The following is a 15825-nucleotide window of genomic DNA, read 5'->3' on the forward strand; positions in this document are numbered from 1 at the left end:
GAAAAATTGGCTTCTTGAGGTTGCGAGAATATTTAAAATATAAAGAATTGAGCACAAAATGTGTGTCGTTCTAGGTTTCAAATTGAAAACTATGTGCATTTGTTCCTTTTCTAAAATAAAATGAAACAAAGTGTATAATTTTCTCCTATGTTAAAAATACATCCTTTTTTATTCTATTTTTAATGCAACTTTGAACCATCCACTCAATAATTCGAACTCAAAAACCAAATCAAATGTATTTAAAATTTTTGGAGGAAATCTAATAGAATGTTTTTTATGCATAATGTGGTAAATCAAATAAAATTGACTTGTATCAATCTCAAAAATGACAGATAGATAGATAGTTCATGTTACAGACAGCCCCTTATACAATGTTATCTTGTCAACCAATTTATCATTGCAATCTCCCTATTGTTAGATATTCTACTACAGGGAGATGGCAATAAATAAACTCCCCCCCCCCCCGGAAGAAGATAAATAATATGTCCGCTTTACACTGAAACTGAAAAGATTTCTCCCTCCTCTGAAAGATTCCAAATTAAATTGGAAGATTTATGCGACTACATTTACGATTCAAAATATTCAATTCTAAATCAAATTCAGAGGAATGTTTTCACAATTTTTCAATAGATTCCGCATATCCAGGGAGTCCTGTATCCAGGGTGTCCTGTATCCAAGATTTCTTTGTACCCAGGGTTTCCTATATCCAGGGTGTCCTGTATCCAAGATTTCTTTGTATCCAGGGTTTCCTATATCCAGGGTGTCCTGTATCCAAGATTTGTTTGTATCTAGGGTGTCCTATATCCAGGGTGTCCTGTATCCAAGATTTCTTTGTATTCAGGGTTTCCTATATCCAGGGTTTCCCATATCTAGGGTTTCCTATATCCAGGGTGTCCTATATCAAGGATATTCAATATCCAGGGTGTGCTGTATACAGGGTTTCCTGTTTGCAGGGTTTCCTGTATCTAGGGTTTCCTGTATCTAGGGTTTTCTGTATCTAGGGTTTCTTGTGTCTAAGCTTTTCTGCATCCACGGTTTCCTGTATACAGGGTTTCCTGTATCCAGGGTTTCCTGTTTTCAGGGTTTCCTGTTTCCAGGGTTTTTCTGTTTCCAGGGTTTCCTATTTACAGGGTTTCCTGTATCCAGGGTTTCCTGTATCCAGGGTATCCAATGTATCCTGTAACCACCATACAGGTTTCTTTTACTGAGAAATAAGTTAAGGTTTACATTATCCTGAAAAATACGTTTAACGTGAGAAATCACAGGGTTTTGTAAGAATGTTTCTTTTTTATACATATTAAGCGTATCCCCAAGATTATTAACAAGACGCTAAATTTTTCTCATGTTTTAAAGTACATTTATCTAAACAATAAAACAAAATTTACAACTTCCATAATTAATGCAAGTTAGTTTGTGTAATAATTCTATACATAATATTATGCGTCATTACATAATTTTTGAAGATATTCGGTTTTGAAATTCGGTCCAACTAATTGTTTTTGTTAATTTTTCAGACATGAAACCCCTGTGCTGTCCAAACCTATTGAACTGATTCATCTTTCTGACGAGCTTGTTGTTTTGGATAAACCCTGCTCACTACCGGTAAGTTTATTAGTTCAATATTCCTGCCACCAGGTGGTTATTTATTTAGTTCTATTTACTTCCGATAGGTGGCTCTGTTCTGTTATGTTTATTATTCAGCTTATTCTTTGAAAGGTTTCTTATTCAAGCTTAATAGTTCGGATTCATACAAAATTACTGATTCATCGTTTTTTTACTGAACTGTAGAGTAAAGGCCAAACAAAGGAACTGAGTTGTTGTAACAAATTAAAATGTTTTAATCCCTATATGTTTGTAATCTATATTTAAAACTTAGATTATTAGATTTGATTGAATTCACAGTTTGAAATATCTAAGGTATACGACATATAGGGTTGCGAAGATATCGGGATTAGTTTGTGGTGAGCACTCAGTTCTTTAGCAATATTTTATAATAAGACATTTCATGAAATCATCAAACTTAAAAGACTTTGATATATATACATTATGTGTATTACAAAAGACTTAAGGAGCAGTATTTGATAGAAAATTGAGGAGAAATTCTGATGCTTTACAAAATTATTATTTACAGGGGTGAGAAAAAGGATTTTGCTATTATCAAAAGCTATTAACGAAGTAAGTTAGAATCAGATTGCACAAAACGCCATGTAAAACCAATCTCACAAGACGAACACTTCTAAAAAATGGTTCCGGGACTTAAAAAGGCATTGTAGAAAGCATAGTTCTTGAGTTTTTAAATATCTCTGTTTAAGTTGAAATATTATAGGATTATTTAATATGTATAATGTAATACTAGACTTTGACAAGACAAGTCCAGTGATATTCCAAACCATGGAGTATTGTTTTATGGAGAGGGAAATGAGCTAAACTGACATTATATTCTTCATTTAAAAAAATAGTTTTCAGTTGTCGTCTTCTTTAACTGATGTCACGTGATATGGCGGACTGGGCCATATTTCTCTCCATATATAACTACTCCTTGTTTCAACCCCGATTCTACTGGTTCGTGTAAATTTGTCTGCTAAAGACTGAAACTTTCAATAACCTTCTAATTTAACAAATTGCGCAATTTTTGCAAGTTTTACCAAATTTTACAAAGCGCATCATGATTTTCAAAAGTTTAATTTATTTTAAGGTAAAATTAATCCAAATTCACGATAGTACGGTCAACTTTTCTGCGCACAATCCAAAATTTTTAAAATATGAAATTTTCAGTCTTTTTTAAAATCAAACATGCAGTACCGTTTGACATGAGGATAAAATAAACCTGCTCTAACTGCAGGAGGTTAAATAATATATTTTGTTTTAGTTTTATCTATATATTCATGTATACAGGGTGTTCAAATAAACATTAAAAATGGGACAAATAGGTAGATCAGATCACATATTGTAGATCCCATTTTGAGAAAAATATAGTCTTGCATTCGGTTCACAAATTAATGCTGCGTAAAAAGAAAACGATTGTCACCTAATTGTTATGTTTATCTGAACACCTTGTACTAATACTAGTTAAACCCCTCCAATAATGAAGTGGGATTGGTTTCAGTAATCAGGGAAAACATAAAAGTTTTACTACTGAATATTTTGGACATCTTTTAACAATAAACATGGTGCTATACAATACTGTAATCATCAGAATAAACAGGTTTATGGGCTGCGTGATATCAAAACAAGTTTTATTTTGTGTTTCTTGATTTGAATATTTACTTAAATATTTTATTTCATGTTGTGGTCGAATTCTATTTGTTTGCTCAAACGAGTAAAAAAATGCCAGAAAATATATTAATCAGGTTTCAGCGGCTAATAAGTAGATTCAATTCCTGTCGTTGGTGTCACCACTTTTACATAATCTTTAACAATATATCTGATGACATGAAATGCAGGCAGGCCAGGCAGACGTCGTGCCATACAAGGTTGTAATGCAAGGAAAGTTAATTGCTGTCGTGTATACTTTGCGTACATATTGAAACCAGTTATCTCTGGGCGGAATTTGTAAACAAGAATAGATGCATCAGTGTTCGTTTAGTATCTGAGGAGGATAAAAGCATTACATTTTGATAATTTTAATAATTCACATAATAGTTTCCTATAACCAGAATATTTCATTGACTTTTTTATGTGAAAGATGGATCCCATGTCAGGCTTCGACATCCGTCTTGTGTTTACATTACCGCCCTTAGACAGTACACTGCAGTGCAAAAGATGCGTACACTTTTGAAATAACTTTCCTTGCATTACATCCTTGGAGCCATACATCTTTATAGTAATAGAAAGATCAAATAAAATCAAGAAATTGAGAAGAATTTAAACTATTGATCAATCCTAAAGTTTTAGAAGAGTTGGCACTCTTCATTAACTGCTCGGAAGTTTTGAAATTTAGTCAAATTAACTTATTTCTTTTTATTGGGGTCTCAAAGATAAACTTAAATGAATATTCTTTTCAAATTTCTTGAGAGATTAATTCTATTTATTAGGGTTTTCCATCGGAATTCCGTTGTGTGGAATGGCGCTGTTCTCGAATTGCGCGGAATTGTGCGGAATTGCGTGGAATTGCGCGAGGATTGCGGGGCTCGCAATTGCGCGCAAATAAAATCGAATTGCGTTGGAAACCCTACTATTAATATATTTGCCTTTTGGTACATTTAAAAAATTCGCCAATAAAATAAAATAAAGATTTATTTTTGATTTTTATTCATCAATCTTAAAAGGGAAATTATTCAAAGGAGTTGAGTCTTTGCAACAAACTCAAATTTTCTAATCCCTATATCTGTCCAACCTTAGACATTTAAACTTAGATTATTTGATCTAACAGAATTTATAGTTTGAAATATATGAGGTCTACGGCATTGGATGGCAAAGATATTAGGATGGCAAAGATATTAGAACATCAGAATATCAGAGTTTGTGGCAAAAACTCAATTCCTCTGATAACATCAGTAAGAGGGGCAGTTAAGTGGAGATTTCCAAGAGGAGCCATTCCCATCGGCACAAGTCACGCTCCAACATAAATGATACGACTTTGTGACCTCTAGTATTCATTTTACGCACAAATATGAGTAAAAACATTTTTTGGTTTAGCAGATATTCAAAACATTTTTTATTCTGTTTAATAGCTTTTCAATATTTCATGACAAATAATTGAAAACATATAGGAACGTGAAATTTAAACTTATTTGATTTGCGTGACTTGTTTTCTGTTCTCATCAAAATAGTTGAGAACATTCCTGTTATTTTGGTTATTTTAAGGAAACAAACAGTAGAAGATTGGTTTCAATCCAGATTTGAGAACGAAGATTGGATCCGAATATTTGTCCTAAACTAATTTTATTTTGGTCTCAAGAGAGAGGAATGGGTTGTATGGACAGATAAGACAATATTGGTTGAAATAAATCCAGCACATGATCTTTTCCTTTCATCATCTCCTTTCCTTTCATCATCTCCTTTCCTTTCATCATCTCCTTTCCTTTCATCATCTCCTTTCCTTTCATCATCTCCTTTCCTTTCATCATCTCCTTTCCTTTCATCATCTCCTTTCCTTTCATGATCTTTTCCTTTTCATCATCTCATTTCCTTTCATGATCATACTAAACATACTAAACAAACTAAACATACTAAACATACTAAACATGCTAAACATACTAAACATACTAAACATACTAAACAAACTAAACATACTAAACAAACTAAACATACTAAACATGCTAAACATACTAAACAAACTAAACATAATAAATATACTTAACATACTAAACATACTGAACATACTAAACATGCTAAACATACTAAACATACTAAACATACTAAACAAACTAAACATACTAAACAAACTAAACATACTAAACATGCTAAACATACTAAACAAACTAAACATAATAAATATACTTAACATACTAAACATACTGAACATACTAAACAGTAAACATACTAAACATGCTAAACATACTAAGCATACTAAACATACTAAACATACTAAGCATACTGAACATAATAAACATTGATTAATTTTAATGGTGTTTTTTTACTCCAAAGTACATTGCGGATTTTTAACAGCAGACAACGAACTTAGTTTCCAGAATGCAACACTGGAAAAACGAAGATATCTTCCCAATTGTAGCTCAGATTGTGGAGGGTCACTTTAAATTACGTCTTTAGACTATACAGTCCCTTTAATGCTCTATTCTCGTTTTGTGTCTTTGAAAAAATATAATTTTTTTTAATTTGTGTATTATTTACATCATTGACTTTTTATTTAAGTTTGGATTGTTAACAAGCTTTTTCCGAATTACAAGTTTACAAGTGATCAAAGAAAATGTTCTTCATTGTATTGATATAATCGTCTACCAATTACCAATTAAACAAAGCAAAGCGAAATATTTACAGTATTTACTTTATTCCAATTAATATAGTCGTGGACCAATCTATACAAAATGATTTGATGTGATTAGAGTTGTAATTAAATATTAATTACTAGAAATTCAAGGCGCTTCGCGCCCTTCTTTCTAGCCTTAGAGGGCGCTTCGCGCCCATCTTCTAAATTAATTGTAAACATGTTCTCTTTGTGTACATCGTAAAACTAAACAAAAATAATTCGCGGATTTTTACAAAAAATTTCGCGGATTTTCAAAATTTTCAAAAATTTAATGACGATCGAATTTTGATAGAGACAAATATTTGAAATTTTGATGATTCATAAACCTTCCCTGGGCTCCCTAGATGTCCCACAAAAAATTTGGGCCCGATCGGTTCAGCCGTTTTGACGTTTATTGGATACAAACAAACAAACAGACAAACAAACAGACAGACAAACAAGCCAAATTTATATATAGATAAATCGAGTTTGTGGTTAATTGGTTAGTTTATCAAAGGGATCATTAATGGTTCTATGATCATGGTTTTGATTAAAGCAAGAACAAAAATAAATAAAACTTGGTATGTGTATGAAGGGCAGGGGGGAGGGGGGTCTTGTTTCTATTATCACCCCCCCCCCCTCAGTACATAGGAATTTGCCACAAACACAAATGTCCTACTCCCTATATGTGCAACCTATCGGTGTAAACCTTTGATATTTCAAACTTAGATCATTTGATCTAACAGAATTGATAGTTCGAGATATCTTAGGTGATTGACATTGGGTTGCAAAGAATTTGTAGGAGATGTTTCTATTCCTACCATCTCTGTGTAGAAGTGGTTTCTATTCCTACCATCTCTGTGTAGAAGTGGTTTCTATTCCTACCATCTCTGTGTTGAGGTGGTTTCTATTCCTACCATCTCTGTGTTGAGGTGGTTTCTATTTCTAGCATCCCTGTGTAGAGGTAGAATCTATTCCTAACATCTCTGTATAGAAGTGGTTTCTATTTATACCATCTCTGTGTAGAGGTAGAATCTATTCCTACCATCTCTGTGTAGAAGTGGTTTCTATTCCTACCATCTCTGTGTAGAAGTGGTTTCTATTCCTACCATCTCTGTGGAGAAGTGGTTTCTATTCCTACCATCTCTGTGGAGAAGTGGTTTAAGATCTAAAGAAATGTTTAATGATGAACTTGAGAAAAAGTTTTTATAAGAAGATAGTTGATTCCAGGTTTAGAAGGTGTTACTCTAACAGCTCCTAGATAATTATTATATTTAGTTTTCTGCTTTTATTTTACGAAGAAGAAAACTTTATACGGATTGTAGACGTACATAATTTGAATTGATGCTACCCTTTAAAACCTTTTCTGATCATACAGTTGACATTTAGTTCTTTCAATTGTTATTTTCTATAAAATGACTATATATACATATACATATATAGAAATGCACTGAAAGTGATGTTTTAAAGTTTATATCTGACACTACGAGTTTTAACCAGTTTTAACCAATTTTAACGAGTTTTTACCAGTTTTAACCGGTTTTACCCAGTTTTAACCAGATTTAACCAGTTTTAATCAGTTTTGACTAGTTTAACCAGTTTTAACATATTTTAACAAAGGGATGGAATTTTCTTCCATGTTCATTTAACTACTTTAGACAACTTTGGTCTAGAAGTTGAGGTTGATTTTTAAATATTTATATTTTCATTTCTTTTAGAGTTTTGGGAGCTAGAAAGGGGGAATAGGGAATGGTTTTTTACTCCAATATTTGCCTTTTGGTACATTTAAAAAATTCGCCAATAAAATAAAATAAAGATTTATTTTTGATTTTTATTCATCAATCTTAAAAGGGAAATTATATTTGACAGTTATATTTTCCTTTTTCTTTATGTTCTTTTTTATTCTGTTTCTTTTCCTCAACTTCGACCAGTTGCACCCCTCATTTAACAAATGTAAATTCTTTAAAGAAATGCATTAGGATGTCCATGTATCTAATACCTAGAGATTTAATAAAAGAATGCATCCAACCCTGTAAACCACCTAATCCCTTTGTCAGGTTCCGTCAGATATTTTGTCCCGGAAATTTCAAATGTTTGAAATTTTGTGAAAGCCATTAGATCTACAGTTAAATATTCAAATGTTTGTTATCCTGTAGATATGCCAAGTCAAATTTAAGTGAATTTTGCATTTTATTAAAATCTGATATTTTTTCAATCCTAAATCATCTTGCTAAAGAGCTATTAAAATGTTTTGAATTTCTAGTATTAAACAGTTGCATAAAATCAAAAGTAGTGAAGCTATGAGATTACAAGGTTGGAGCTGCATCAGTATTACATGAATTTAACCTACTCCTTCTGTTAGTTGCAATATAAAAAGAATTATAGAATGTTTTGAACGAACGAACACTTTTGTTAGAATAACAGAAAAAACATTATGTTTGAGACAATTCTCTTGACAAGTTCTCTCAACAATAAGTTATCCGAACCAACCATTAGAGTATTTTTTAGCAGTGAACTTTATTTTTTACCTTGACTTTTTGTTATTATTTTAATTCACTTTTTTTTAAATGCTTGTCCTTTAAAAAAGTTTTTAGCAGATACAAAAAGTATTAACCTAAAGGACTTTTTTATAAAAAAAAACTATTTTTTTATTACAAAATCATAAATACATATAATAAAGTTTTGAGTACGTACAAATTAAGAACAAATACCATGAAATGAAATTCATTATTTACTAATGTTTAACGTATGGTTCAACAGTACTTAAAACGAAATTTCATGCAATTTACTCTAAATTAATAAATTGCGAATTTGTTAAAAATATCGGTGTAGTTTTGAGAGAATGGACAGGGGGGGGGAGGTTTGGACATTTGAGATTAATGAAATTAACCCAATTTCTTCAGAAGGAAACCATCTTTTACTTGAGAAAAGAAACGACGAGTACTTTACAACATTTTTCTTCCTACGCTTATCATTCTACTCTCATTTTTTTGTCTCTTTGTTTTTACGTCATAATCCTTAATTTTTTATCCTTTATTCTTTATTTTCTCTAAACGTACTCTCTATATTCAAACATTTCTTCCATACCTTTTTATCTTATATCATCTTTAGAATTAGTTTTATAAAAATATGAATTAAAAAACATTTAAATTAGATTTCCATCCTACTTTTCATCCTAATTTCAAATATTTTGTCCGTACTTTTTCTTATCTTTGTATCATCTTACAACAGAATTTTAAGATACAAGATGGTGAATATATAAATATTAAACATTAAACAATAAAGTTTTCAAATTATAAATTGATTGAAACCATTTTCTTGTCTTGCCCTTCATATTAGGATTAACCAACATATTTACACTCAATTTACTCTCTTCATCTTCTTTTTTTCCTTTTCTGCCTTCCATTCATACTTCATTTTGTTCCCAGTGTCCCTTTTTTTGTATCCAATAAACGTCCTAACGACAAATTTTTTTGTGGCAACTCACATGACCTTAGGGAAGGGATTGGGCGAAATTAAAAAGTTGTGTCAAGAAAAAAAATATCAGCTTATACGATTTTTTAAACTCCACCGTTTCAAAAAAGTCGCGAAAATTTCGAGTTCGATGAAAAAATGGTGGCTTGAAATCCACCAAAAATACCTGGATTTGAATTTGAAAAATTTAATCTGGAAAAAATGTCGATATTTTTTAAAAGGGGCGCGAAGGCTAGTATTGTATAAACCCCTATCCTTGGATACTAGGTTTTGCATAAGAATCAGACTTGATTGAGAAGAAGAGAGAAGTTTGAAACTAAATCTGAACCCTGGCCCTTGATCTCTCAGCTTGAGTAAAAACGTGTTTTTCCAAATTCTCAGATCATTTATACAGCTCATGCACATTTTAGAATTTTCTATCAAAATCAAGAAGTTTTATTACAAGATAGATTGGTATAGATTTACTTATGAAGGTGTTTACTTTGGATNGGGGGGGGAGTCGTCCCTGTTCAACTATTCTCCATGTTCATGTTCACCCTGTTCAACTATATTCTATGTTCAGGTTCACCCTGTTCAACCATACTCTATGTTCAGGTTCACCCTGTTCAACCATACTCTATGTTCAGGTTAACCCTGTTCAACCATACTCTATGTTCAGGTTCACCCTGTTCAACCATACTCTATGTTCAGGTTCACCCTTGTGGAAGATACAGGCACAATACTGTGGTGTTTATCTTGGCTAAGGAATATAATCTCAAGAATCTTAGAACCATTCACAGGTAACAAACACTACCCAAAACTTTTCAGTCCCCTTTCTCCTCCCCCCCTCTTTATAACCTTTACCCCACTCCAATCCCTTTACCAATCTTTCGTCCCCCTTACTACACCCCTTAAAGGGACTGTAAGCGTTATTTCAACGACGGCACTGCCCGATTGACAGCGTTATCCTTAATAGTTTTGACGGATCAAATATATAATAGAAATCAATGTTTGTAATTTGGAAAATTGCTTACTTTCAATATTGGGTTCTCTACTAAAGTGACAATTGTGCATTTGTATTGCAGGAAAATATATTGGTATTTTTGGGATTAAAAACATTCGGACGTAGACAAATTTGATAAAGATTTCAAGGGTACCGTTGTGAATCAAGCACTACCTCTTTTGAGTTGAGGGTTACTTGAAATTACGCTAACAGTCCCTTTAAAGAGAAGAATAAAGAATCCAGTGTCTGTAGAAAATTGTTTTCATATTTCCCCTTATTGGACAGTATACAGGACAGTATATAGGATATATGTTATAAATGGGTTCAAGAGCTTATACTAAACTCTAGACTTGAGTTGGTTTTTAATAGATTGTATTTTGGGATATTGGCGTTATGGATTGGATATTAGGATTTAGATTAGAATGAATATTAGGAATTTGTTTTTTATGCTTTTTATTCATGATTAGATAAGAACAATGAATACAGTGATAACCAGAAATATTAAGACAACTTTTTATCAATTAATGCACTGTTACCAAGTAAATAGTTTACAAGACCTATTTATTAAATCACTATTAAATAAAATAGGACGGTTTACACTGCAACGTGCACAAGTGCTGTATTCCATGCTCATTGGACTATTTAAAGTCATAACTAGAATCTGAAAGATGTCTTCCTTTTTCAGAGTTTTCTGGTTATCACTGTATTGGAATTTTGAGGAGAGACTTAATTGTTATGAAAAGAACTCTGAACTCAAAACATTATTGATAATTTGGCGCTCTACGTTTTTTATTCCAGGAAATTTACAACTAAATTCTTTTGATAACACGTTCGTAAATTAAAAAATGACCCCGTTCTGTAACGTTTCCATTCTCTTACATCTCATTGGAACTAGAACAGATTTTAATAAACCTTTGATATTTTAAACTTTGACAATTTGATCTAGAAGAATTCATAGTTTATAAAGGATAAAAAAATTATAGTTTGGCACAAGTTTTTACTCTTACGTTTGAAATCCCTTTAAATACAAGCTTCTGGTGAGTTGTTACGATCATTTATTATGAATGGTTGAACAATAAAATTATTTCCTATTTGTGAATTATCCTGGTACTCTAAACCTAGCGCCAACTATTCAGTAGGATATACACCAATCATTCATTTTCTATACTGGTAGACACCTTTCTTCATTCATCCTTTCATTCATTCATTCACTATACTAGTAGACACCTTTCTTGATTCATCCTTTCATTCATTCATCCTCTATACTAGTAGACACCTTTCTTCATTCATTCTTTCATTCATTCATCCTCTATACTAGTAGACACCTTTCTTCATTCATTCTTTCATCCTTTCATCCTCTATAACTAGTAGACACCTTTCTTCATTCATTCTTTTACTATACTAGTAGACTCCTTTCTCATTCATTCTTACATTCATTCATTCAATATAGTAGTAGACTCCTTTCTTAATTCATTCTTACATTCAATATACTAGTAGACTCCTTTCTCATTCATTATTACATTCTTTCATGCAATATAGTAGTAGATTCCTTTCTTAATTCATTCTTACATTCATATTTACGGTATTTTTATATATATTTATGTATAAACAATAGAATTAACAATGTTTTCTAATTTATAGATTGGATAGGCTCACTTCAGGCCTACTAATGTTTGGAAGGTAGGAAATAAATTTCTTAGTGTCACCTTTTTATCAGAAAAAAATTCATAACCTTGCTCTGACCTCTTTATCAGAAAATATATTTGGCCTTAACCTTTGTCTGGCCTCTTTATCAGAAAATATATATGGCTTTAACCTTGGTCTGACCTCTTTATCAGAAAATATATATGGCCTTAACCTTATTATCATGAACCTAATAATGAACATTATCATGAACCTGATCATGAACATTATCACGAACCTGATCTTGAACATGATAATGAACCTTATCATGAACATGGTCATGCACATGGTCATGAACCTGATAATAAACGTGTTCAGGAATCCTAAGAAGGCCCGTGAGCTGGAACAGCAAATTAGGAATAGACAAGTTATGAAGGAATATGTTTGCAGAGTTGATGGAGAGTTCCCACCGTGAGTTCTTCTATTCTTCTATTCTTCTATTCTTCTATTCTTCTATTCTTCTATTCTTCTTTACTTTTATTCTTTTATTCTTTTGTTTTTTGTTTTTTGTTTTTCTATTCTTCCCCACATAAAGCTTAATTTTGTAGAAATGTCTTAGCTCCGCTATAATTCCTTGGCTGTACTCCTTCCCTCTAATCCCTGACATGTTGGAATCCCCACATTTCCATCCTTATCCACCCTTAGAGTCAAGTTTGATCAGGTTTTCAACAATTTCACTCAAATTCAATTTATAATCAATCAATCTACATTACAATTCTTCTAACAGATATATATATATCTATTTATCTAACTATCTATCAATATATCTATCTATCTATCCATCCATCTATCCATTTAACTAAATATCTATCTATTCATCTATCCATTTATCTATCTATCTATTCATCTATCCATTTATCTGTCTATCTGAAGGTCTCTCTATCTATCTTGTTACCAATCTATCTATCTATCTATCTATAGTATCTAGGTATATCTATTCTATCTCCGTATCTTCTTGCAAAAGCCCCATTCAGTTAAATTGGTTAATTTGTCAGATACCGTTAATATCATTTTCTTTCTCTCATTCTTCCTCATACTATATCTTGGATATATACTTTGATATATATATATATATGTTTATATATATACTCGGTTTCCTTTTACTGGCCTTTGATCAAACAGAATGAAAGGGATTGTTCACTAAATTTTAAACATCATAAAAGGGACAGTTGACAGATTTAATAACTTACAAAGAAACTGGGGGTTTAACACAAATTCTGATTCTTTATACCTTATACATTTGCTATCCGATGTTGTAGATTTATCTATCTATCTATCTATCTAGGGGTCGAACTGAGTGCTGTCAACCAGTAGAGGTAGTGAGCTACAAGATTGGAGTTTGTAAAGTGTCAGTTCATGGGAAGGAATGCAGGACGGAGTTTGAACGAATGAACTTTAACGGAAAAACGAGTGTCGTCCTTTGCAGACCGTTCACCGGACGAATGCATCAAATAAGGGTCCATTTGCAGTACTTAGGTATAGGATGATTTTAAAATTTGTAAAGGAATTGAGTCTTTGCCACAAACTCTGATTTTCTAATCCCTTTTGCAACCCAAATTCGCTGACACCTTAGAAATATCGAGGTTTCCAACATCAGGTTGCAAAGAGAATATGGATAAGAAAATTTGAGTTTGTGTTAAAGACTTAGTTCTCTTAAATGAGATTTATAAAGATATATGGCTAATTAGCTTAAATATTTGGTTTGAGCTGTAAAATGCGGCCTTTATACTATTCTTTTTGTTCAGTAAGGTCAAAATAGAGGTTTCAGCTCTCAAAACCACACAACCAATGTTACGAAATAAATGGTTTATTTAAATACAAATAATCTGTTAAATTGCATTTATCAGTTCTTTAAAATCGGAACTATCCATTGCTCCAATGCAACGGTATATCAAAATATTCCAATTGTTTTACTCAGATCAGACAGATTTACAAAATAATCATTTGCAAGAGAAAATAAACGTTTGTCAAGAACGATGTTTAAGTCATTTTTACATAAGTTAGAAAGAAATCTAATGCAAAACTTAAATACCTATGCGTATCTCTAGGTACATTCTAAAAATAGTGTATTTTAAAAAAACATTGGGAACTGAAGTTCCAAATACTAGATCCATAAAAACTAGTAAAAAACATAATATTTTTGTAGGATATCCTGTAATGAATGATCCCTTGTACAATCACACCGTGTTCGGAGCAGAAAAGGGTAAAGGAGGGAATATCGGGAAGAGTGATGAGAAACTGATCTCTGATCTGATATCTATCCACAACGCGGAGAACTGGTTGGGTATGGATGGGGACTCGGAGCTATCCATGTTCAATAAATCCGACCTAGCAGACGATCCTGCACTTGGCAGCTCAGGTAGAGAGAACAGGCTTTATGGGGGGGGCGAATTAGAGCCACATTCTCCTAATTTTCTGTTCTGAGCCACATTCTCCTAATGTTTTATTTCGAGCCTCTGCGAATACTTTCTAAATCACCAAATCCCCTAGATTTTGATTTCTCAAAAAATAATTCTCTTTTTTCTCACGCGATTACATGGAATGCTGCAAATTCTGAAAAAAAAAATACTTAATTGTTAATTTGATCATGGACCGTATAATTTTCTTTTGTTGTTTCATGGGGAAAATGAAAGGCAAAGTTTTGACAAATTTTTTTTTTATTTTACATTGTGAAAGTTCGTAATAATGTAGGCATGTAGATTAGAATTAAGTTTAATCTTAAAATATTTATTGATAGCATACTTTGAAGTTAAAAGATTAAAAAATACTAGGCCCATGTCACAATTAGATTATGTTATGCCCTAACGCGGCCGGGTTAAAAAAAGGTCATTAAAAACAGGTGAAATTAGTACTTTGCAAATACAGAAACATGAATTAAATAAAAAACAATGTTGATCTTTTCATGACTTTTACAATAATTTATTTCTACTTTTCATGTTTTAACAAACAAAGAACATAGAAATATTGCTGATACAACATAAAAGGAAGAAAATAATGAAAAAAATATGTATATTTTCAAATTGAAAGGAAGTAATGCATCATTAAGGTTGAAACATGGATCAAAATCAAAGTTTTTTTGTTCTAAAAAGTTTAGAAATAAATGTAGTTTATATTGTGGAATCTACTAAACATCGTGTTCTGTAAATAATCTCTCTCTAACAACAAGTATTACACAATTTACAAAACTACACGAGTAACAAAATAAATGAATATAAATTATAAAAATACAAGAACCCCCCCATACCATCTCATATAAGACAAATTATTTTACATTTGCTTCAAAGGAATTGAGTTTTGCCGCAAACTCAAAATTTCTAATCGTTATGTCTTTATAACCTGATGGTGTAAATCTTAAATATTTCAAACTTAGATTTGATCTAACAGAATTCATAGTTTGAATTATCTAAGGTTCTACGACAATGGGTTGCAAAGATATAGGTTCAGAAAATCAGAGTTTTTGATTGGATGAATTACTTGCTGAACCTCATTTTCCGAACATGGGTTTTTAATGTAGAAAAGCTACCCCTCCCTTTTCCTCTCTCTATGATTGCCCTCCCCCCCTCTCTCTTCATATATAAAACTTGCCTCCTTATTTATTTTCTACTCGACGTATAATTTAAGTTTTCAACTTAAACTGAAAACTAGCGGAACATGAATTGAATTTTAACAAGACTATTTTTATTCAAAGTTTAACTACACTTTCACCTTAATTATACGTGAGTTGAGTTTAGAACATGGGGGGGGAGGGAACTAGAATGTGAAGAATGAGAATTGAATG

General features: G+C 31.9%; 1 protein-coding gene across 3 annotated transcripts in view; it reads left to right on the plus strand.

Moving 5' to 3' along the window:
• Positions 1-15825, plus strand: part of LOC111710288 (RNA pseudouridylate synthase domain-containing protein 2) — a 48989-nt gene that overhangs the window by 29724 nt on the left and 3440 nt on the right. For all 3 annotated transcript variants that reach the window (XM_023484339.1, XM_023484340.1, XM_023484341.1), the window contains 6 exons: positions 1515-1602; positions 10073-10161; positions 12006-12044; positions 12366-12458; positions 13333-13523; positions 14194-14406. In XM_023484339.1, the coding sequence (XP_023340107.1) occupies positions 1515-1602; positions 10073-10161; positions 12006-12044; positions 12366-12458; positions 13333-13523; positions 14194-14406 (713 nt within the window). The remainder of the gene's footprint in view (positions 1-1514; positions 1603-10072; positions 10162-12005; positions 12045-12365; positions 12459-13332; positions 13524-14193; positions 14407-15825) is intronic.

Source organism: Eurytemora carolleeae, unplaced genomic scaffold (genome assembly GCF_000591075.1).
Source record: "Eurytemora carolleeae unplaced genomic scaffold, Eaff_2.0 scaffold730, whole genome shotgun sequence".
Taxonomy (NCBI): domain Eukaryota; kingdom Metazoa; phylum Arthropoda; class Copepoda; order Calanoida; family Temoridae; genus Eurytemora; species Eurytemora carolleeae.